Here is a 23,517-nt window from a genome sequence, read left to right as displayed (position 1 = left end):
TTAGTTTAACTTCTGTTCCAGGTAAAATAATGGAGTCACTGGTTAAACATGCATTGCAGGATCATCTAGACAAGACTGCAGCAATAATTCAGACACAGCATCGGTTTGTTAAGGGAAAGTCTTGTCTGACAAATTTGATAGGATATTATGATGTGGTTACAAAGGAACTGGATGCAAAAAATAATTTTGATATCATATATTTGGATTTCAGGAAAGCTTTTGACACTGTTGAGCATGGAAGACTATTGTACAAATTGGAGCAGAATGGTATTAAGGGTAAGTTGCTACAATGGATAAATGGATGGTTGAGTGGGAAAAGACAGAGGGTGGTAATTAATGGGTGCTGCTCTTCGTGGACTAATGTTATTAGTGGAATCCCACAGGATTCGGTGTTGGGTCCTCTGTTGTTTTGTATATTTATCAATGATATTGATGAAGGTATATCAGGCTTAGTGTCGAAGTTTGCAGATGATACAAAGGTTGGCAGGGTTGTTAATGACAGTAATGGCAGTGTGCTACTGCAACAGGATCTAGGTAATTTGGGCAGATGGGCTAAGAAGTGGCAACTGAAATTTAACCTTGATAAATGCAAAGTACTGAATATGGGTAGAAGGAATCCCAGAGAAACGTACCAACTGTGTGGTACTACACTTAAGGTGGTAGAAAATGAAAAAGACCTGGGAGTAATTGTGCAGGCAGATATGAAGTTTTCTGAGCAATGCAGACAGGCTGCCAGGGCAGGTCATGGGGTTTTGTCAATGATATATAGGAATTTTGCTAGCAGGAAAAAGGAGATGATTGTCCCTCTGTATAAGGCAATGGTCGGGCCACGCCTTGAGTACTGTGTACAGGTCTGGAGGCCTCATTTTAGGAAGGATGTAGATTTGCTTGAATGTGTACAGAGAAGGGCAACAAGATTGGTGAGGGGAATGAAGGGATCCTCTTACCAAGAGAGGCTTAAGTTCTGCAAATTGCAGTGGCTGGAGACTGGGCACCTGTGTGGTGATCTGATTGAGGTGTATAAGGCCTTGAATGGGTTGAGCATGCTGAATTCTGATGGGATCCTTCCACTTGTTCAGATTACGAACCTACGGGGGCATAAATTCAAATTAAAAAAAGTCAGGTGTAGAATAGATGTGTGGAAATTTGCCTTTAGCCAGCGGGTGGTTAATTGCTGGAACAAACTTCCATCTGTTGTTGTGGAAGTTGATAGGTTAAATAAATTTAAGGAGGAACTGGACAGGCATTTGGAGGGAATGGTGTGATTTTTTTTTTTTTTCTCTGGCTGATGCTGCATAAGCTCATACACTTGCTTTCTTGCATAACATGCCGCTACTACTACTACCATGGAGACCATGAGAGAATAGTGGGAAATTACTTGAAACTTGTTTAAAACTAATCAAATATCCAAGAAGAAAATTTCATGAAAAAAAGCATTGTGAGTGGAGTTTGCTATGGACAATTTATGCAGGCTAGTAAAACATGAGTCATATGGGACCATTAGAAATAACATTTGAGTGTATTGCTATTTAAAAAAAGTTTTGAGGAAATTGTGGACTAAATTTCCTGGTGATGAGTAGGATTTGTCAATATATCAAATCATGGCCTAAATGTATACTGCTGGACAGATAAAATGACTTCTTATACCAAAATATAAAGATGCCATGTAGGGAAACAATATTCGTGACCATTTTTATTAGATTCAAAAGACAATGAGCATTTTTGAATTAAGGAACCGTTAGCACATAATGATTGTAATGTATTAATGTGATACATATTTAAAATGCTAATGTCATGGAATTTTTTTTTTTTTTTTCATTTTCACAAAGGAAATTATGGTTACTTTAAGAATTAGTATTAGCAAGTAAAGCACGCTTATATAGCATCATCCAAAATAAAAATAAAAACTTCCCACATCACCTGTCAAAACTCTAGTAATTTGATCAGTTCTTCATTAAATTTATTCGAACTACCCACTTCCATTACATCAGATGGAAGCTTGTTCCAATAAACAACTACCTGCTGGCTCAAAGCAAGTTTCCAAATTTTCTGGGACCCATCCTTCCTCAATTTAAATTTATACCCCCTCATGGGTGTGTTTGTATGAACAAGAGGAAACATGCCATTAGGATATAGCTTATTCGATCCATTCTAGTCTTCAGATGATGCAAAACTAAAGCCTTTCTTAGCAAGAGCACCCTTTTGTTCTCCTTGCTAATATCATTGCCCTCCTCTTCACCACTCCAACAGATCTGCAGATGAGCTATTCAAGCAGCTTCTCTGCACTGTTCAGAAAACTTTGTGTTTAACTGAAAAATTACCTCCAGGTCTTTTTTCATTCTCCACTACCTTGAGTGTTGTACCACATAGTTGGTACATTAAATCGGAGATTACTGCTACCCTTGCGTTTGTCAATGTTAAACTTCAACTGTCACGTCTCAGTACTTCTTCAGCTACTACTTCTCAGCTAATTTTTCCAAGATTTGGTTGTAGCAGCATACCTGATTAACTATCCTGCCAACTTGTGTATCATCTGCAGACTTGGACATTAAGCCTAATATACCTTTATAACTAGCATTAATAAACAGCAAAAAAAAGGACCCAGCAGGGAACAGTAGGGGGCTCAAGTAATAACATTAGTCAGAAAACAGCAGTGCTGCCCATTGATAACCACATTCAATAACCTACTCAACCATCTCATTATCTGCATGAGTAACTTGCCCCTAATGCCACACTTCTCCAATCTGTAAGACAGTCATTTATGTGGAACAGTATCAGAAGCTTTTCTGAAATCTAAATAAAGTGGGGTATGCTAAAACGAACGTAACTGGTTCTAGAACCTCGTTCATTATAGCATCAGTTCGTTCTATGTATTTAGGGATATATGTATTTAGGGATAATCCATTTCAGGCCCACAGTCTAGAGCAAAGTTACCATCCAATACAATAATTTAAACAGGAAAAATATAATACAAAATGAAAAATAAGTGTAAAAATAATATAAAATTTAATTTATTTAACTTTTATACACTGTACATAAAATTTGAAAAGCATAAACAATATTCTCCCAGTGAAAATATAAACAAACTTTCCCTAATAAAAATCATAAAAAATCACAGATTTCTACTCATCTTGGGTGACTGTCCTGTGGGAGGTTCATTAGCTGGAGGGAGTTTGTCCACCTTTTTTTGAAGAAAAATTCAAGCGTGACTGCTTTATCCTTGATTTTTTTGGACCCTCCAAAAATGGGCTATCAAGGTGTCATTAAAATGATTAAGGTCCATTTCCACAGTGGCAATATCCAGATGATAATTTTTTTATAAGTTTGGATAGTTTACTCCAGCAAGAGAACACCTCTTTAAGGTCCTCAGCTGGAATGCTGACTTTTTTCCTTGTCCTCGTCCTTCTCATCCACAAAAGCTTTCCTCTTCGTCAGTGCCTCTGCCTCTTCATTGTGAAGCTCTGCTAGCTCCTCAAATTATAGCTCCTTTCTATGGTCTTCCACCAATTCCTCCTCATCCTTCTCTTCCCCAAAAGCTTTCCTTTTCTTCAGTGCTTCTGCCTCTTCGTTGTGATGCTCTGTTTACTCCTCAAATGATAGCTCCTTCCTATGGTCCTCCACCAATTCCTCCACATCCTCCTCATTGATCTCCAGACCCATGGAACTGCCCATTTCCTGCACAATAGACTCTTCCCCCAACTGTTGAATGCCTTCAAAGTCCCTTGGAGCCACAGCGTCAGGCCACAATGACCTCCAAGCCGGATTCAATCGCCTAACAGAAACTTCTTTCCAAGCAACCACAATTAGAAAAACAGCATCCACTATATTGAAGTTTCCAAAAGTCCTTCAGAGTCATATCACTGGAAGAAGTGGCCTCAAAACATTTCCTGAACAGTGCCTTAGTGCAGAGTTTTTTAAAATTTGTGATCACCTACTGGTCCATAGGCTGGAGGAGAGGTGTTGTATTAGGTGGCAAGAAGTGAATCTTGATAAAACTGCACTCATCTGGTAATTCTTCCATCAAATTAGGAGGGTGGGCTGGAGCATTGTCCATGACCAAAAGAACTTTCGATGAAAGATCCTTCTCCATAAGGTAGTCACGGACAGTGGGGCCCAAACACCTCAGTCATCCAGTGGGAGAAAAGACTCCTGGTCATCCGAGCCTTGTGGTTGGAATGCCACAAAACTCCAAGGCAGTTTTCCTGATGTTTTTAAAAGCTCCGAGGTTCTCCGAATGGTACACGAGCACTGGTTGGACCTTGCAATCACCCGAAGAATTGGCACAAAAGAGCAATGCAAGCCGGTTTTTCATTGGCTTATGGCTAGGCAAGGTGGTCTCCTCCTTCATGATATATGTTCTGTGTGGCATTCTCTTCCAGAAAAGGCCAGTTTTGTCACAGTTAAACACCTGCTGCAAAAGAAGACCTCCATCCTTAATTATTTTCTTAAATTTCTTGCAATGTTGCTCAGCAGCATCCCTATCTATGCTAGCAGCCTCACCATGCCTCACAACACTGTGTAATCCAGTCCTTTTCCCAAATCCAGTAAACCACCCCTTGGTGCCAAAAACCTCTTCACAGATGGGTACTTGTACTAGGAGCCTTAGCACCAAGTTCCTCAAACAACTGTTTGGCCTTTTCACAAATAATCGCCTCACTGACACTATCACTTGCCATTTGTTTTTCATTAATCCACACTAATAGAAGAGTTTCTTTTCCGTGATATTACAACGTGAACTGCTTAACCTAGAGATTCCCTTTGTGACCTGTGCACTTTTTATTTCTTCCTTGTTTTTTAAAATTGTGCTGATTGTTGATTTAGCCATATCGTATTCAGCACTTAGATCTTATACACTTTTTCCATTTTCTCGCTTGGAAATATATTTCTTTCTTAATGTCTAAGTTAATTAGCTTTCTCACTCTATTTTGCCAGCTCATGGCTAAAATTATATAGCAGAATACTGTAATTAAAAAAAAATATTTTCACTGCTAAAGGGTAAACAAGCAGACAACTGAACTAAACTAATAACTGAACCTTACAAATGATAACAAAGATGATAACTGATGCTCTAATCAAAGCGGGAAGCGCTCTAATCAACACAACATACGTTCGTTGTAGCATCCTGATTTTATTGATAAAAACTGTTCGTTGTAGCATTCATTCATTGTAGCATACATGACTGTATATAATATCAAAATTATTATTTGCATCCAATTCCTTTGTTACTGCACTGGTCAGACAAAATTGCCTCTTAACAAATCCATGCTGTGTCTGCTGTAAAACTGCATTCCTGTAGAGATAACCATGCATTACTTCTTAAATCAGTGACTCTATTACTTTCCCCTGGAACAGAAGCCAAGCTGAAAAAAAGTTTGTAATTACTCATATAACCTTTTGATTCCCCTTGATGTATTGGGGATATATTCCACATCTCCAGTACATAGCAAAATCCTGAATCCAAGGATGCTCTAATAATTATGGATAAAGATTTGCTAACCACTCTTACTGCCTCTCTTAATTTAATTGAATAGATTTCTTGTGTCCTTATTTATGTTTAGCTTTCACAATTTCTCTTCCAACTTTCCTCTCTTAAATTGATTGGGATTCTGTAATTTTATACATTTCTGGGTACTCGCATCTCTAAAAATATTCCTAATAGGTAAATATAGGTGCAAAGTATGTATTCAGTTTGTTCACAACCTGAGCAGGATCATCTACAGTTATACCATTTATATCTAGCAGACCAAAGTGATTCATTCATGTTTACATAAGCACAGAAGCCTTCGCTACTTTCTTTGCCAGAGAGTTCTCATAATCTGCCTTAGTTTGCCTAACACGCTCTGTAACTTGATTGTAGCTTATACCTACTATACGTTTCTATATTGTCTGATAATCTTGCACATCCTATGCATTTTATTCCCTGCTACTAGTCTCATCTGTTTATCTGATATCCATTTAAGTCTAAACCGTCAACAGTATCCCTTAGTTGGTTAAAACTGCTTAAATGCTTCTACGATTACTTCCCTGATATTTCCTATTTACAAGTTGCTTTTAGTAGCATTAGTAGAGGCATATGAGGCAAAAAAAAAAAAAAAAACCTTCTCATTTCACCCATCCATTAGCTCAAAATGATGTTTGTCTAGTTCTGCCTTGAATTTATTTAAGCTTGAATTTATTTAAGCTTGAATTTATTCAACTTATATGACAGATGTGAGTTTGTTCCAGCAATCAACCACCACTGGCTAAAGGCAAATTTCCGCACATCTATTGTGCAACTGTCTTTCTTCAATTTGAATTTATGCCTCAGATTCGTAATCTGAGCAAGAGAAAGAATCTCATCAGCACTGAGCCTGCTCAAACCATTCAAGACCTTATACACCTTGATCAGATCACCTTGCAGATGCCTAGTCTCCAGATGCTGCAATTTGCAGAACTTAAGCCTTTCTTGGTAAGAGCAACCCTTTGTTCCCCTCATCAATCTCGTTGCCCTTCTCTGTACTCATTCCAGCAGCTCTACATCCTTCCTAAAATGAGGCCTCCAGACCTGCATGCAGTATTCAAGGTGGGGCCTGACCACTGCCTTATACAAAGGGATAATCACCTCCTTATCCCTGATAGCAAAATTCCTGTATATCATTGACAAGACCCCATGAGCTGCTCTGGCAGCCTGTCTGCACTGCTCAGAAAACTTCATATCTGACTGCCACACGGTCAGTTGGTCCCACTGCATAGATTTTAAAAATTATCCAAGACCATTGTAATTACCTTTACGAAAGCCCTTCTCTTTGATCTTGAGAGTAGTTACATCTATATATGTGGCGCTGTGGTTGCAGAGGTGAACAGTCAGTAAAATTCAAGCCCCTGCAAATGGATAAATATTTTGCATGTTCTTACTGTATAACATTAGCAAAGGTATGTGATGCAAGAAAGCAAGCTTATATAGCATCAGCCAAAAAAAAAAAAAAAAAAACACTTCCCATTTTACCCATCCATTAACTCCAAATGTTTGTCTAGTTCTACCTTGAATTTATTTAAGCTATCAACTTCCACAACAACAGATGGAAGTTTATTTCGGCAATCAACTGATTGAGGTTATAAGGCCTCAATCAGATCACCTCACAGGTGCCTAGTCTACAGACACTACAATTTGCATAACTTAAGCCTTTCTTTGTAAGAGCAACCCTTTGTTCCATTCACCAATCTCGATGCCCATCTTCTGTACTCGTTCAAGCAGCTCTACATCCGTCTTAAAATGGTATTCTTGATTAACATATTAAATTGTGCTTTACAAAGATATTAAATAGATTTAGTAGCATTCGTAAGCTTATTTTAAAATTTAACTAGTAATTTTTGTAAGTTACAACTCACTTCTCATTCCACTATTGTGCTGATGTTTTGACGGAAATATCGTAAAAAGTAACGAGTAGTGCAGAAGAATAGTAGGGTTTTAATCGTAATAAGTGGCTTGAAGGTTTTGATCACTTGGTGGGCATATATCTTTTGTATTTAGCTAAGGATATAACTAATTTAACACTGTGACCATTACGGTATAGAGTAACTTGATAACAAGAATTAAACATTATTATACATCTCAATGCATTAACTTAGCCTAGTATTGTCAATTAAATTTCTTAACTTTATCAATTTTCATTGTTAATCAATTAAATAGTATTTACACAGAAATCATGCCCCACACTACAGCAGCAAAGCAACAAGAACAAATTGGTGGGAGTGCTGTGGCTCGAGGAGAACTGAAGGGGGCTATTCTCCAATGCATTACAGCATAAAAAAATGTGCAACTTGTGAAATGTTTGTGGACCTTTCTGGAACAAAATATGATCTAGCCAAGGAGGATATCTTTGTGTGTGCTAGGTGCAGCGAGTGTCAAAAAATTAAGTGCCAGCTCAGTGTTCTGATGGGTATGTTTGAGAGTTTGAAGAATAGGGCAGATGCCCTTGAAGGAATTAAAACAGGGGACCAATCAAACTCTTGGCTGCCCAACTCAATGCCAGAACTCATTCTTGTGCATCAGGCAACACAGCGGCAATCTTCAGGGTAGAATGAACTGGTACCAGATGAGCTAATTATTGCCAGGGAAATATGAAATATATTATGCAAAACAGATAGGTGGAATAGGACCACGGTATGACTGCCAGTTGCAAAAGTTAGCATTAGAATACGATACAAGAAAGCAAGTTTATGCAGCATCATCCAAAAAAAAAAAACCCACCCATTTCACCCCACCATTCGTTCCAAATGCCTTTTAATCACTTGTTGGGCATATATCTTTTGTATTTAGCTAAGGATATAACTAATTTAACACTGTGACCATTACGGTATAGAGTAACTTGATAACATAAGAATTAGACATTATTATACATCTCAATGCATTAACTTAGCCTAGTATTGTCAATTAAATTTCTTAACTTTATCAATTTTTCATTGTTAATCAATTAAATAGTATTTACACAGAAATCATGGCCCACACTACAGCAGCAAAGCAACAAGAACACCCCTAAGAGCACCCCTTTGTTCCCAGCTCATCCTTAAATTTATTTATACTATCAACTTCCACAACAAAAGATGGAAGTCTGTTTCACCAATCAAATAAAGACAAATTTCTGCACATCTATTCTACAACTGTCTTTCCTCAATTTGAATCTGTGCCCCATCAGGTTCTTAATCTGAACAAGGGGAAGAATCCCATCAGCATTCAGCTTGCTCAAGGCCTTACACACCTCAATCACATCACCGCGCAAGTGCCTACTCTCTATTCATTGCAATTTGCAGAACTTAAGCCTTTCTTGGTGAGAGCACCCCTTTGTTCCCTCACTGATCATGTTGCCCTATTTTGTACTTGTTCTTGCAATTCTACATCCTTCCTAAAATGAGGTCTCCAGACCTGTACACAGGTGTGGCCTGACCATAGCCTTGTATAATGGGATAATCACCTCCCTGCCCCTGCTAGCAAAATTACTATATATCATTGACAAGACTCCATGACCTGCCCTGGCAGACCCTCTGCACTGCTCAACGAACTTCATATTTGACTGCACAATTAGCTCCACTACTCTTTCACTTTCCAATTCCCTGAGTGTAGTACCACACAGTTGGTATGTTTCTCTTTGGTTATTGCTACCTATATGCAGTACTTTGCATTTGTCAATGTTAAATTTCAGTTGCCACTTTTCAGCCCATTTGCCCAACTTATCTAGATCCAGTTGGAGTAGCATACTGCTTTTACTGTCATTAAAAAACCCTGCCAACCTTTATATCATCTGTAAACTTGGACATTAAACCTAATAGACCTTCATCAATATCATTGATAAATATACAAAACAACAATGGGCCCAACACCGAACCCTGAGGAACTCTACTAATAACATTTGTCCACGAAGAGCAGTGTCCATTGATTACCACTCTCTGTCATCTCCCACTTCATCATCCCTTTATCCATTGTAACAATTCTAACCCTTAACGCCTATTCTAACCCCTATTCTAACCCTTAACGTCATACCTCTCCAATTTGTACAGCAGTCTTCCATGTGCGACAGCATCAAAAGCTTTCCTGAAATCCAAGTATATGATATCAAAATTATTTTTTGCATCCACTTCCTTTGTAATCACATCATAGTATCCAATAAAATTGGTAAGGCAAGACCTCCCTTTACCAAACCCATGCTCTGTCTTAACTATTACTGCAGTCTTGTCTGCATGATTCTGCAATGCTTCTTTAACTAGTGATTCCATTATTTTCCCCGGAACACAAGTTAAACTAACAGGTCTATAGTTACCTGTATCACCTTTTGAACCCCCTTTGTGAGTTGGTGATACATTTGCACACCTACAGTCCATGGGGCCTTCCCCCGAGTCCAAGGAAGCTCTCATAATTATGGTTAAGGGTTTGCTTAATTTCTTTGCTGCCTCCTTTAATATAACTGGATAGATCCCGTCCACCCAGGCACCTTTTTTATGTTTAACTTCAACAAATTCTCCTCCACTTTGTTCTCAGTTATTACAAAATCACTTAGCTTCCTGTTAGAGTTTGATAAACTTCTGGCACTCCCCTCATTGAATAACTCCACATGTGTGAATGTTGATGCAAAATACTCATTCAGTTTATCAGTTACCTGAGCATGATCATCAACAGTCAACCCATCTATGTTAAGTGGTCCGATCTGATTCATCCCTTTCCTTCCAGAGTTTACATAAGTAAAGAACTCTTTGCTGTTTTTCTTTGCATCCTTTGCCAAAGATTTCTCGTGCACTGCCTTCGCCTGTCTAACCTTCTTTGTTACTTGATTACAGACTAGTTTATATCTGCCATAGGCTTCTGTATCCATTGATACTTTATATGCATCCCATACATTTTTCTTCTCTGCCATGAGACTCATTACTTCATCTTACATCCATTTAGGTCTAAACCTTGAACAGTACATCTTAGTTGGAATGAAAAGCCAAGTAACCTCCAAAATGAAGTCCCTGAATGCTTTCCATTTAGAATTCAATGTTGGTAACATTGTCAGTTCATCCCACTGTATAAAATTTAAAAACTGACCTGTAGTCACCTTTACGAAAGCAAAAGCCCTTCCCTTTAGCCTTGATGGTAGTTACATCCTTATGCAATTCCCACATCAGTACAGTAAACCCCTGCTATTCGCGGTCGCTGATTTACTATAAAATGAAACCTAAAAAAATGTGAATGTTAAAGCACCGTGAACATTTTCCGCCATAAAAAAACATGGGTGTGGCTAAAATTATCTTTCCCCGTCAAAACAGCGCTCAGTAGGTGGGGGGAGAGGGGTGACAAAATCGCGAGCACGGATGTTTCTCGCTAATCCTTGTTCAGTATGTGTTATGTGCTTGTCATGGAAGGTTTCATCGTTTGCTTTTAATTTATATGCTTGTAAATTGAATAAAATTTATCAATTTATAAATTGATATGCTTATAAATTTATCAATTTATAAATTGATATGCTTATAAATTGAATAAATTTATAAATTGATATGCTTACAAAAGTGATAAATCTACCATTTTGCAGTGTAAAACAGACTTTTTCGAGTGTGTTAACGGAAGAAAGTGACTTTATTTTGGACAAGTTCTTTCTAACCCATACAAAAATATGGCCACGAACAACAAGGGAAATGTGAAAAGATCAAAGGTGATGACATTAGCGAATAAAATTGAGTTATTAGATAAAATTTCTAATGGTGAGAGTGTCTCCTCAGTGGCAAAATATTATAAAATCACTGAATCAACGGTACGATCAATCCAAAAATCGGAAGAAAAAATCCGACGTAGTGTCCGTGAAAACGCGCTAATTGCTTCAAAAATTTGCTCTGTAACTCGTGATGTTAAATTAGAAAAAATGGAAAAGGCTTTAAATCTGTGGATAGAAGACCGAACTCAAAATAAAATTCCGTTAAGTTCACTCATCATTTGTGAAAAGACAAACCTCCTTTATCAACACTTTAGTGAAACTGGTGATAGCACTGGCGGGATAAGTTTTTTAGCTAGCAAAGGCGCTGGTTTGAAAGATTTGTTTGAAATTTCTAATAAATATTACATTTAATATTAAATTTTTTCTTATTTTCGTTTCGATGCCTTATGCTTGCATTTCATTATGTACTGTCTATGTACATAGTCATATTATGAAGGTACATATAATACATACATAGACAAAATTTTAGACTAGTTTTTCTTATATATTTCATACTTTGGAACAGAACCTCTTTATTACTATGGGAGCCATAATTCGGTATTCGCGGCATTTCTCAGGAACGTAACCCCCGCGAACAGCAGGAGTTTACTGTATATTGTGATCACTGTCACCCAATGGTTCCTTTATCTGCAAATTCTTAATGCATGAATAATCACTGCTAATAATCAGATCAAGAGTATTACTCACTCTGGTTGCCTCTTGAATGTGTTGCTGTAGAAAACAGTCATCCAATAAATCCACAAAAGATTTGCTAGTGTGCGAGTGACCAATCCACAAGTTCCAGTCAATATCTGGAATGTTAAAATCCCCCATTACAAGACATGGTGCCGTGAAGGGTATTGAAGGGTCGTGGTACCTGTGTGTACCGGTGAACAATACAATAAAGAACTGTACAATAAAGATCTTATTTATTGTTGCTTATTTTAAAACTTGAGTAATGCCATAAACTATTCTTGAATAGTGCTAGTGATTCATATTATTATTTATATGATTGGCTCACTAGTTTTGGTTTTGTCTAATGATTGTGTGGCCATGGAGGCAATCATTGCTTCTCCCTCGTTGTGGTAAACAAAGCCTTTGTTTGCCGTCATTGATCACATGACCACCAGGACTGTCTCTGATTGGTGGCTCTGGCTAGCTGCTGTAAGCCACTTTAATACTAACACTAGTCTCCAATAACAATTGGATATAATATTGTTGTGATATGACTGAGGACTGTTATATAACTGGATTGAACTGAATTATTGACTATTTTGTTTGGGGTGAAAATTCTGGGTAAGTCTTATTGAACCATTAATTGACACAACCAGGCACTGTATGCTAATATCATAACCAGTATACTAATATCGTAAAAAAAATCAGGAGCTTGCAGAATTTTCTGAAATTACCAGGAAAATTGAACCTTTCAGGAGACTCTTCCCTGGGATATAGAACTTTCATCCCAAAACTGATGAGCTCACATGACGCTACAACTGTGAATATTTCATCCCATTCTGACAATCCAAATACTACAATGAGTTCTCATGATGGTATGAACTCTTCATCCGAAAAGCCATGTGAACCCCAGGGGCTCATATCTGGTGAGTAGTAATAGTAGCACGTAATGCAAGAAAACAAATGCATGAGCTTATGCAGCATCAGCCAAAAAAAAAAAAAAAAAAAAATCACACCATTCCCTCCAAATGCCTGTCCAGTTACTCCTTAAATTTATTCAACCTATCAACTTCCACAACAACAGATGGAAGTTTGTTCCAGCAATTAACCACCCGATGGCTAAAGGCAAATTTCCACACATCTATTCTACATCTGTCTTTTCTTAATTTGAATTTATGCCCCCTTAGGTTAGTAATCTAAACAAGTGGAAGGATCCCGTCAGAATTCAGCGTGCTCAACTCATTCAAGGCCTTATACACCTCAATCAGATCACCGCGCAGGTGCCTAGTCTCTAGCCACTGCAATTTGCACAACTTAAGCCTTTCTTGGTAAGAGGATCCCTTCATTCCCCTCACCAATCTTGTTGCCCTTCTCTGTACATGCTCAAGCAAATCTACATCTTTCCTAAAATGAGGCCTCCAGACCTGTACGCAGTACTCAAGGCGTGGCCTGACCATTGCCTTATACAGAGAGACAATCACCTCCTTTTCCTTGCTAGCAAAATTCCTATATATATCATTGACAAAACCCCGTGACCTGCCCTAGCAGCCTGTCTACATTGCTCAGAAAACTTCATATCTGACTGCACAATTAATCCCAGGTCTTTTTCATTTTCTACCACCTTAAGTGTAGTACCACACAGTTGGTACGTTTCTCTGGGGTTACTTCTACTCATATGCAGTATTTTGCATTTGTCAAGGTTAAACTTCAGTTGCACTCCTTAGCCAATCGACCCAAATTATCTAGATCCTGTTGCAGTAGCACACTGCCATTACTGTCATTAACAACCTTGCCAACCTTTGTATCATCTGCAAACTTCAACACTAAGCCTGATATACCTTCATCAATATCATTGATAAATATACAAAACAACAGAGGACCCAACACTGAACCCTGTGGGACTCCACTAATAACATTAGCCCGTGAAGAGCAGCACCCATTGATTACCACCCTCTGTCTTCTCCCACTCAACCATCCTTTTATCCATTGTAGCAACTTACATTTAATACCATTCTGCTCCAATTTGTACAATATGCAACATACGCCATGCGCAACAGTGTAGAAAGATTTCCTGAAATACAAATATATGATATCAAAATTATTTTTTGCATCCAGTTCCTTTGTAACCACATCATAATATCCTATCAAATTTGTCAGACAAGACTTTCCCTTAACAAACCCATGCTGTGTCTGAATTATTGCTGCAGTCTTGTCTAGATGATCCTGCAATGCATCTTTAACCAGTGACTCCATTATTTTACACAGAACAGAAGTAAATATAAAAATAGTGAAATGCTTAAAGTGCGGTACTCACATTGAATATAATCTGCAATAGTTTTATGAAGAGACTGATGGCTAAATATAAGGTGGAATGGTTAAGTTAATGCATTAAGGTGGGATGTTACTTCTCATTTTGCGCCTCCGTAGCCAGGTGGGAAGGAGCAGCAGTGCGTAGCACACGCTTCTTGATTAGACCGGGGTTCGAGCCCGTCACCACCAAATACGGAGGATGCGGAAAGGTCAGGGAATGACCACCGCTTATCCCCGGAGCAATATGGCCTTAGTTGCTAATGCTCCTAAAAAAAACAAAATAACAATAACTTCTCACTTAACACCGCCAACTGAAGACGTAATTTAACGAAAGTCTGTCATCACGACTATTGGCATTATCGATTCTTTTATGTTCCAGATTAACTACTTTCTACTTTATGACAACCAGGGACGTAGTAGTGCACTTCTGCTTCCTTGCGCTTATTTTAAAATTCCGTTAAATTAAATCTCATCCCACCTTAATGCATTAACTTAACCATTCCACCTTATATTTAGCCATCAGTCTCTTCATAAAACTATTGTAGATTATATTCAAGGTGAGTACCGCACTTTAAACATTTAGCTATTTTTATATTTAGTCTATTATCACGGTACTATAAGAATTCTATAACTTTATATTTGTCAGAACAGTAGTTAAACTAACTGGTTTGCAATTACTCTTGTCACCCTTCAATCTCCCTTTGTGAATTGGGGATACATTTGCACATCTCCAGTCCGTAGGGACCTACCCTGAGTCCAAGGATACTCTCATAATTATGGCTATGGGTTTGCTTAGTTGCTTTGCCGTCTCCTTTAATATAACTGGATAGATCCCATCCACCCCAGGTGTCTTTCTTACGTTTAACTTCAACAATTTCTCCTCAACTTTGCTCTCGGTTATTACAAAATCATTAAGCACCCTGCTACAATTTGATAACCTTCTGCCATTTTCAAACCTTAATAACTCCTCATGTGTGAATGTAGATGCAAAATACTCATTCAGTTTGTTTGCTATTTGAGCAGGATCATCTCCAGTGGAACCATCGATATCAAGTGGACCAATCAGATTCATCCCCTTCCTTTTAGAGTTTATATAAGTAAAGAAATCCTTGCTGTTTTTCTTAGCATCTTTTTGCCAAAGATTTCTCATAATCTGCCTTCGCCTGCCTAACCACCTTTGTGACCTGATTACAGACTAGCTTATATTTGCCATAGGCTTCTGGAGTCGCTTGATAGTTTATATGCATCCCACGCATTTTTATCCTCTGTCACGAGTCTCATTAGTTCATTTGATAACCATTTAGGCCTAAAGCGTGAACAATATTTCTTAATAGTTATGAAACTTTTAGTAGCATCCACGATTAATTCCTTGAATGCTTCCCACTTAGAATTTACTGTTTGTAACATCGTCAGTTGATCCCACTGTACAGAATTTAAAAACTGTCTGAGACCACTGTACTCACCTTTACTGAAGCAAAAACCCTTTCCTTTACCCATGATGGTAATCATATCTTAAATAAATCCCACATCAGTACACTGTGATCACTGCCACCTAGTGTTTCCTTTATCTGCAAATTCTTAATACACGAATGATCACTGCTGATAACCAGATCAAGAGTATTACCCTCTCTGCTTGCCTCTCAAACATGCTGCTGCAGTAAACAATCATCCAATAAATCCACAAAAGTCTTACTAGTGTGCGAGTGACCAACCCACAAGTTCCAGTCAATATCTGGGAAGTTAAAATCCCCCCATTATAAGACATTCGGATTTACTAGCCCACTCTATTTCTCTGTACCATTGTTCATTGTACTCATTCGAGTCATTAGGCATATTACACACTCCTACTCTTATTTTTGCTTTTGCAGTGTTTATGTCACACCAAACTGAATCAACAGTGCACTGTTCATCTATATCAACTGGATGCACTTCTTTTGATTTTATGTTTTTCTTAATTAACAGCATAACACCTCCTCCCTTCCTATTCTTTCTGTACACACTGTACTCCCCAAATTCCAGTTCTGCATTCCTTATATCTGTGTGACACCACGTCTCTGCTATCCCAACAATATATGCCTTTGATGTCTTCACCAATACTTCAAATTCATCAAATTTATTTACTATACTTCTAGCATTGGTATACATGCAAGTATACATGTACCTATCCTTATTATTAGTTACCTTAACACATCCCATATACCCACCTGTTTCACGATGACTGCTGTCAGTCCCTGAAACCCCCAGCACCCCTCGCTCCAGGTCGCTACTTATTCTAATAGAAGTTGTGCAAGAATCACCTTCACCTCTGGTTGCGGCTACTTTTAACCTTTTAGTCTGTGACTCCCCCCAAGCTAGCAGTTTTCCGATCCACCTAACACTGCCTCGATAGCATCAGCAAATATTCTTGCACCCTTTCTATTTAAGTGTATCCCATCCCTGTAGAAGCAGTCTCTCCTGTTAACAAATATGGGCTTGGCGCACACCCAGGGTCCTGAGCTGGATATCATCATTCTTCTTTCTTGGTGATTCCCTTCTACTTCTCTCACTCTCTCTCTCTCTCTCTCTCTCGGTAACCCAGAAATTTTTTTTTTTTCAGCTGGTGCAGCAAAAGCCTCGGGCTTCCTTGCACCGTATAGCTAATGATAATAATAATGATGACCCAGAGCTCCATTTCTCTCCCAAATCTGGAGGTAAACCTAGGAGGAGGAGGAGGAAGTAGACCAAGAGTTCAGGGTTAAGCTTCTTCCAAAAAGTCGCAAGTTAGGGTTGAATGTGAAAATATCTGCAAATCTGCCTAGACACAATAGGAGGGAATATATGATGAGAGCCTTGTCGATCAATTCGGCCCTGGAAAGATTGTCCAAGGTCATATAGAATTTTTTTCAGCCTGGTCTGTGCTTGTTGATAGTAGAGACTGCTTCTACAGGGATGGGGTACACTTAAATAGAAAGGGCACAAGAATCTTTGCTGATGCTATCGCAGCAAGAATATTTGCTGATGCTATGTTAGGTGGGTTGGAAAACTGCTAGCTTGGGGGGATACACAGACTAAAAGATTAACAGTGGCTGCAGGCAAAGGCAAAAGTGATTCTTGCACTGCTTCTATTAGAATGAGCAGCAGCCTGGAATGCAAGGCAATGGAGATTTCCAGGACTGCTCAGAGTCATAGTGGGACAAATAAATACATGGGTTGTGTTAGGTTAACTAAGAGTAGAAACAGGTGTATGTATACTTCCATGTACAATAATGCTAGGAGTATAGTTAATAAATTTTATGAGCTTGAAGTGCTAATCAAGACATCAAAGGCATATATTGTTGGGATATCAGAGACGTGGTGTTACACAGATATAAGCAGTGCAGAATTGAAATTTTGAAATTTGGGGAGTACAATGTGTACAAGAAGGATTAACAGGACAGGAAGAGAAGAGGGGTTATGCTGTTAATTGAGAAACACACAAAATCTAAGGAAGTGCATGCAATTGATGTTGGTAGATAATGCAATGTTGAGTCTGTTTGGTGTGACATAAGCACTGGGAAAGAAAAATAAGTGTAAGTGTGTGTTATAGGCCTAATGAATTTGCTGAGTATAATGAACAATTGTGCAGAGAAATAGAGTGGGCCAGCAAATCAGAATATCTTATAATGGGGGATTTTAACTTCCCAGATATTGACTGGAACTTGTGGGTTGGTCATTCACACACTAGAAAGACTTTTGTGGATTTATTGAATGACTGTTTTCTGCAGCAGCATGTTCGAGAGACAATCAGAGAGGGTAATACTCTTGATCTGGTTATCAGCAGTGATCATTCATGTATTAAGAATTTGCAGATAAAGGAACCACTAGGTTGGCATTTATCACAGTGTACTGATGTGGGATTTACTTAAAGATATAATTACCATCAGGGGTAAAGGAAAGGGTTTTTGCTTCCGTAAAGGTGAGTACAGTGGTCTCAGACAGTTTTTAAATTCTGTACAGTGGGATCAACTGACAATGTTACCAACAGTAAATTCTAAGTGGGAAGCATTCAAGGAATTAATCGTGGAAGCTACTAAAAGTTTCATACCTATTAAGAAATATTGTTCAAGGTTTAGGCCTAAATGGTTATCAAATGAACTAATAAACTTGTGACAGAGAAGAAAAATGCATGGGATGCATATAAAGTATCAAGTGACTCAGAAGCCTATGGCATATATAAGCTAGTATGTAATCAGGTCATAAAGGAGGTTAGGCAGACAAAGGCATAGTATGAGAAATCTTTGGCAAAGGATGCAAAGAAAAACAGCAAAGAGTTCTTTACTTATGTAAACTCTAGAAGTAAAGGGATGAAACAGGTTGGATCACTTAACATAGATGGGTTGCCTGTTGATGATTATGCTCAGGTAGCTGATAAACTGAATGAGTATTTTGCATCTACATTCACACATGAGGAGTTATTAAGAATTGAAAATGCCAGAAGGTTATCAAATTGTAGCCGGGTGCTTATTGATTTTGTAATAACTTAGAGCAAAGTGGAGGAGAAATTGTTGAAGTTAAACATAAAAAAGGCACCTGGGGTGGACAGGATCTATCCAGTTATATTAAAGGAGGCAGCAAAGGAAGTAAGCAAACTCTTAGCCATAATTATGATTTGATTTGATTTATTTAGGTTTTATTGGCGCATTAGCAGCTCTGACTATAATGCGCCAAGACCACCATAATTATGAGAGCTTCCTAGAACTCAAGGGATGTCTCCATGGATTGGAGGTGTGCAAATGTATCACCAATTCACAAAGGGTGGGGGTGTTCTCTCAAGGTGATAGAGGCAACTATAGATCTGTTAATTTAACTTGTGATTCGGGGAAAATAATGGAATCACTGGTTAAAGAAGCATTGCAGGATCATCTAGACAAGTCTGTAGTAATACTTAGGTTTTGGCAATTAACTTCTCCATTAATGTAAAAATTGTCTTAATCAGTAAACAAGATTCCGGATGAGAATTTTAAGTCACCATCCAATTTGTTTACTGCCCATTCGCAAAATTCCATCCACCTATCCGGGTCATCTTCACTAAGTTGCTGCAAATGCCATTTGTGCTTTTTCATGATGTGGACAATACGCGATTGGCTGACGCTGCTTTCTGCAGACAACCATTGTGTGTTTTTTTTTTTTCAGGACTCTTTGCTAACGCTGCCAGCACCATGTCAGTTGTGCCTTCATAGGTGGATGTTTGTGGATGACCACTTCTCAGTCAGTCAGTAACACTTCCAGTCTTTCCGAACTTCTCAATAAGTTTGGCAACAGTATTGTGTGGATGTGCTTGCATGTCTCCTGTTAAATTCTATTGCAACCTTGCAGCAGCTTCCTGATCTGGCCGTGAGAATGATTTTTATATGCTCGTCTTTAGACAAAGGCATTTTAGAAGGGTACCTAAAAACAGAAAAAGAGAAACATTATTCCCTATGTATGGAGACTTTTGAATCACCCTGTATTATAAACGGGTAGTACATGCAATCTTATTGCATTTGCAATAATACCAGTAATTGGAATTCTGTGGGTTTTTATGTTATTAGGGTGAAATGTGTTTCCCCTTCCATGAAATCTTCAATCACATAAAAAAACATAAATAAATTTTTATAAACTTCTCTTTGTTCCTATTTTTTAAGCTTCGTAAACTTGTTACTCTGTATCCTACATGTATCGTGTTAGTTTGTGCATGCGATGTTCTTTGTTATTGATTGCTTATCTTTTTTACTGTTTTAAATTTTACAACCAAAAAAGAAAAAAAAATGTCAGGGAACAGAAATATCAATTAGTTAGTATGATGTATATATCATGGTATTAATAAAGCTATGTGTGTAAGCATAAATTTATTTTTAGTTTGCTAACCTGTGGAAATATTCTTCTGATTTTCATGTATCATTTAATTTTGTTAATTGGTAAGATAATAGTATAAAATTGTGCTTTATATCTCTACTTTTATAGCCTGTGGATAATATTCCTCCTATTTTCACTTATTAGAATCACCGTTTAATAAAATTAAAATTCAAATTGACAGCATGATCACAATGATTGGCACTTACTACATATTGTATAGTGAATGGTATTTTATTATGGAGAGTCCATCATAAAGTGATTTGATCGTACAATGAACCAATCATAAAGCGGGGATCCACTAGTATTCTACTGTCCCTTCTTCACTTCCTTTATCAATTCCCACTTCATCAAACTACTTCACAATTTCCTTTATAGTCTTTAGGGGCTAACACTAATTATTGTGAATACTTTATGTGAAAAAAAATGTATTGAATTGGAGTTTAAATTCTGTAGAATTTGTGCAGGTTGGCATTCAGCACAATGACCTCTTCTCCTATCATCTTTATATATGTTTTAAATTTTAACTTAAAATTATAGTTTAACTTATGCTCTTCTTAACCAGCATTGCACTTTAAGTGTATAGTGATATCCTATTTCTATTTATATAAACATCGAGCCACACAATCATATATGTGTCACTTATATCAAAAATGCATACCTGATAACCAAAGCAAATAACAGGAACAACTAAAAATACATCAGACCAATGTGTTGGATGAACTTTTATAGCTCCAGCTTCATGCTTACCTTCATAATATTTATAAACAATCAAAAATACAACATATAACACTGCCAGAACGCCAAAGGAACTGAAAATAAAATAAGATTATCATTTTATCAATTATGCATCTTTAGTATAACAGAAGACAGTAGAAATTAATTAGAAAAAATTAATAGTAAAATTTAATCAGTACTAAGTTAAAGGGACCTAAATTTTTGGGTTTTATAATTACAAAGTAATAAATTGGTTTTTTTAAGAAATTTTAATAAATTTCTGCCAAAAATGTCAAAATTTGACAATTCTAATGGTTCATATTTATTAATTTATGCTTCAGCTCTGGCTAACAATGATAAGAATATTTTGTTTAGATTTTCCTTTATTTACAACAGCCACAAGAAAAGAAAACAGTATAACTGAAATGAAGATATATACTTATTAACATGAAGTAGTCAAAGCAGAGTCACAGTATTAATATTAAAGAAAACAATTAACTCTTTAACAAATTAATTAACTTAAATGCACAGTTTATGTCTTACATTTTAGATGCATTCATAAGTATAGTACACATATTTTAACTTTAATTTTCACCAGTGATAGCAAAAACTTCATTTTGCTTTGGTGATAAGCAGCTGTTTGGTGTTAGCATTGCTGTAGTAACATCATCCATCTTAACAAAACACAAACGTTCCTTGAAATTCCCATCGCTTCCACATCCCATCCTATCACATTTCTTTGCTGAACCATGTCTTTTTATGATTAAAGAGGCCTGTGCACTCTGGATTCATATTATTATTTTTGATTATTACAATACAGAGTGAAACGGAGACAGAATAAGTATGACAAGTTTAATATTAATTAGAAGACACACACATTAAATTATGTACAAACAAAAGCTTTCGGTTAGTTTGCTAACCTTCATCAGTCAAACGGACAGTTACACGCCCTCACGTTCTACGAGTGTGGAACGTGAGGGCGTGTACTGCCAGTCATGTATATGAACTGCGTGGTTAATTGTTGGACGTTGAAGCCTGTGGCTGTGATGCATGTTGCCAACGTTTGTCATTCATCAAAATGGTTGCTTCAATGATAGGGTGGACATGACATCCACTGCTCCTGCTGACTGAGGTATTAGAGCACGTGATATTCAACGACTCCAACTAGGCGCACCGCCAGTAGTGGTGGGACCTATTCACAATCATGACATCGCGGTATGGGTCAATGTCATGGTGGATTAACCAGAAGTGTTCGGCAATGGCCAAGTGTTCTATGTCCGCTAAGCGGATGGCTCTTTCGTGTTCCAAAAGACGTTTTCTGAGCCGTCTTCCAGTTTCTCCAATGTAGCAGCCAGTGCAGTCACAGCAAGAGATGCAGTTTGTTTTGTTTGTTATTTGGTTTTTAGGAGCATTAGCAACTAAGGCATTTTGCTCCGGAAATATGCAGTGGTCATTCCCTTGACCTTTCTGCATCCTCCATATTTGGTGGTGACGAGCTCGAACCCCGGTCTAATCAAGAAGCTTGTGCTATGCACTGCTGCTCCTTCCCACCTGGCTACAGAGGTGCCTGTCAGGAACTACTGGATGAAGTCAAAAATAATCAAAATTTCCTGTCAAGGATTATAACATGAGACAAAATGTGGGTTTACCGCTATGACTGTGAAATGAAACACCAGTCATCTCAGAAAAAATCCAAAACATCTCCACATCTAAAGAAAGAGAGGAAAGTCAGGTCCAACATCAAAAGCATGTTGGTGGTCTTTTTTGGCTGCTAGGGATTGGTTCATCATGAATTTGTGCCTCAAGGGCGAGCAGTTAACCAGCATTATTACTTAGAGGTTTTGAAGTGATCAGGAAAAATGTCCACCAAAAACGTCTGGAACAATGGCAGAACAAGTACTGGCTACTTCACCACGACAATGCTCCTTCACACACTGCTATCTCTGCACAGCGATTTTTGGATGATAAAAGCATGGTAGTTGTCTCCCACCCTCCCTACTCACCTTATTTGGCCCCTTGTGATTTCTTCTTGTTTGCAAAAATGAAATCACAGCTAAAAGGGCATCTTTCTAGTACATCCAGGAAACTGAAGAATTGCAGAGACCTCCCTGCAATCCCAAAAAAAGTCAGTTCCAGTGGTATTACCAGAAGTGGCATTAAAGTTGGATTTAGTGCACAAATTCACAAGGGGAATACTTTGAGGGGGGGGACAACTATGATTAGTAACAAAAGCAAGACTATTTCTTTTAGCAACTCGGATCCAGAAACCTTTAAATATGTCCTCATATATATATATAATTTAATATATACTCTCTCTCTCTCTCTCTCTCTCTCTCTCATACATCATTTTTATATGCAAAGTTCACAATCTCAGAACTAATCCTTGGTTGGATATTGGAATTTGTCAAATTTTTGGTTTCAACATTATAGTGCTGATGCTATCAAGGCAGTGATAGGTGGGTGGAAAACTGCTAGTTTGGGGGGGATAAACAGATTAATAGTTTAACTAGAGCCAGAGGCAGATGTGAAAGTGATTCTTGCAATGCCAGTAGCATTGCAAGAATTCACTACTGAATTCTTGATTTAATTGTAGTATTGATAATCAATCAATTGATTTATTAATCTTATAATTTTCATTGTTAATCAATTAAATTGTATTTAAACGGTATCATGCCCCAGACTACAACAGCAAAGCAACAGGCACAAAGCAGATGGAGATCCTCTGCTTGCACCTTCACAATGGTGGGTCTGTTAGTAATCCTGG

The 23,517-nt window shown here is 37.8% G+C and overlaps 1 protein-coding gene across 1 annotated transcript in view; it reads right to left on the bottom strand.

The window, feature by feature from the left end:
- The window catches only part of LOC150079123 (sodium-coupled neutral amino acid transporter 7-like), a 183,836-nt gene that overhangs the window by 46,660 nt on the left and 113,659 nt on the right, over window positions 1-23,517 (bottom strand). The window contains exon 5 of the mRNA XM_090382961.1: window positions 20,698-20,848. Coding sequence (XP_090239087.1) covers window positions 20,698-20,848 — 151 coding nt within the window. The remainder of the gene's footprint in view (window positions 1-20,697; window positions 20,849-23,517) is intronic.

The sequence above is a fragment of the Mastigoproctus giganteus genome, chromosome 10, assembly GCF_048544385.1.
Source record: "Mastigoproctus giganteus isolate SK-2022 chromosome 10, ASM4854438v1, whole genome shotgun sequence".
NCBI classification, from domain to species: Eukaryota; Metazoa; Arthropoda; class Arachnida; order Uropygi; family Thelyphonidae; genus Mastigoproctus; species Mastigoproctus giganteus.
Note: the sequence above shows the minus strand (reverse complement) of the source record. Positions and strands in the feature narration are given on the sequence as shown.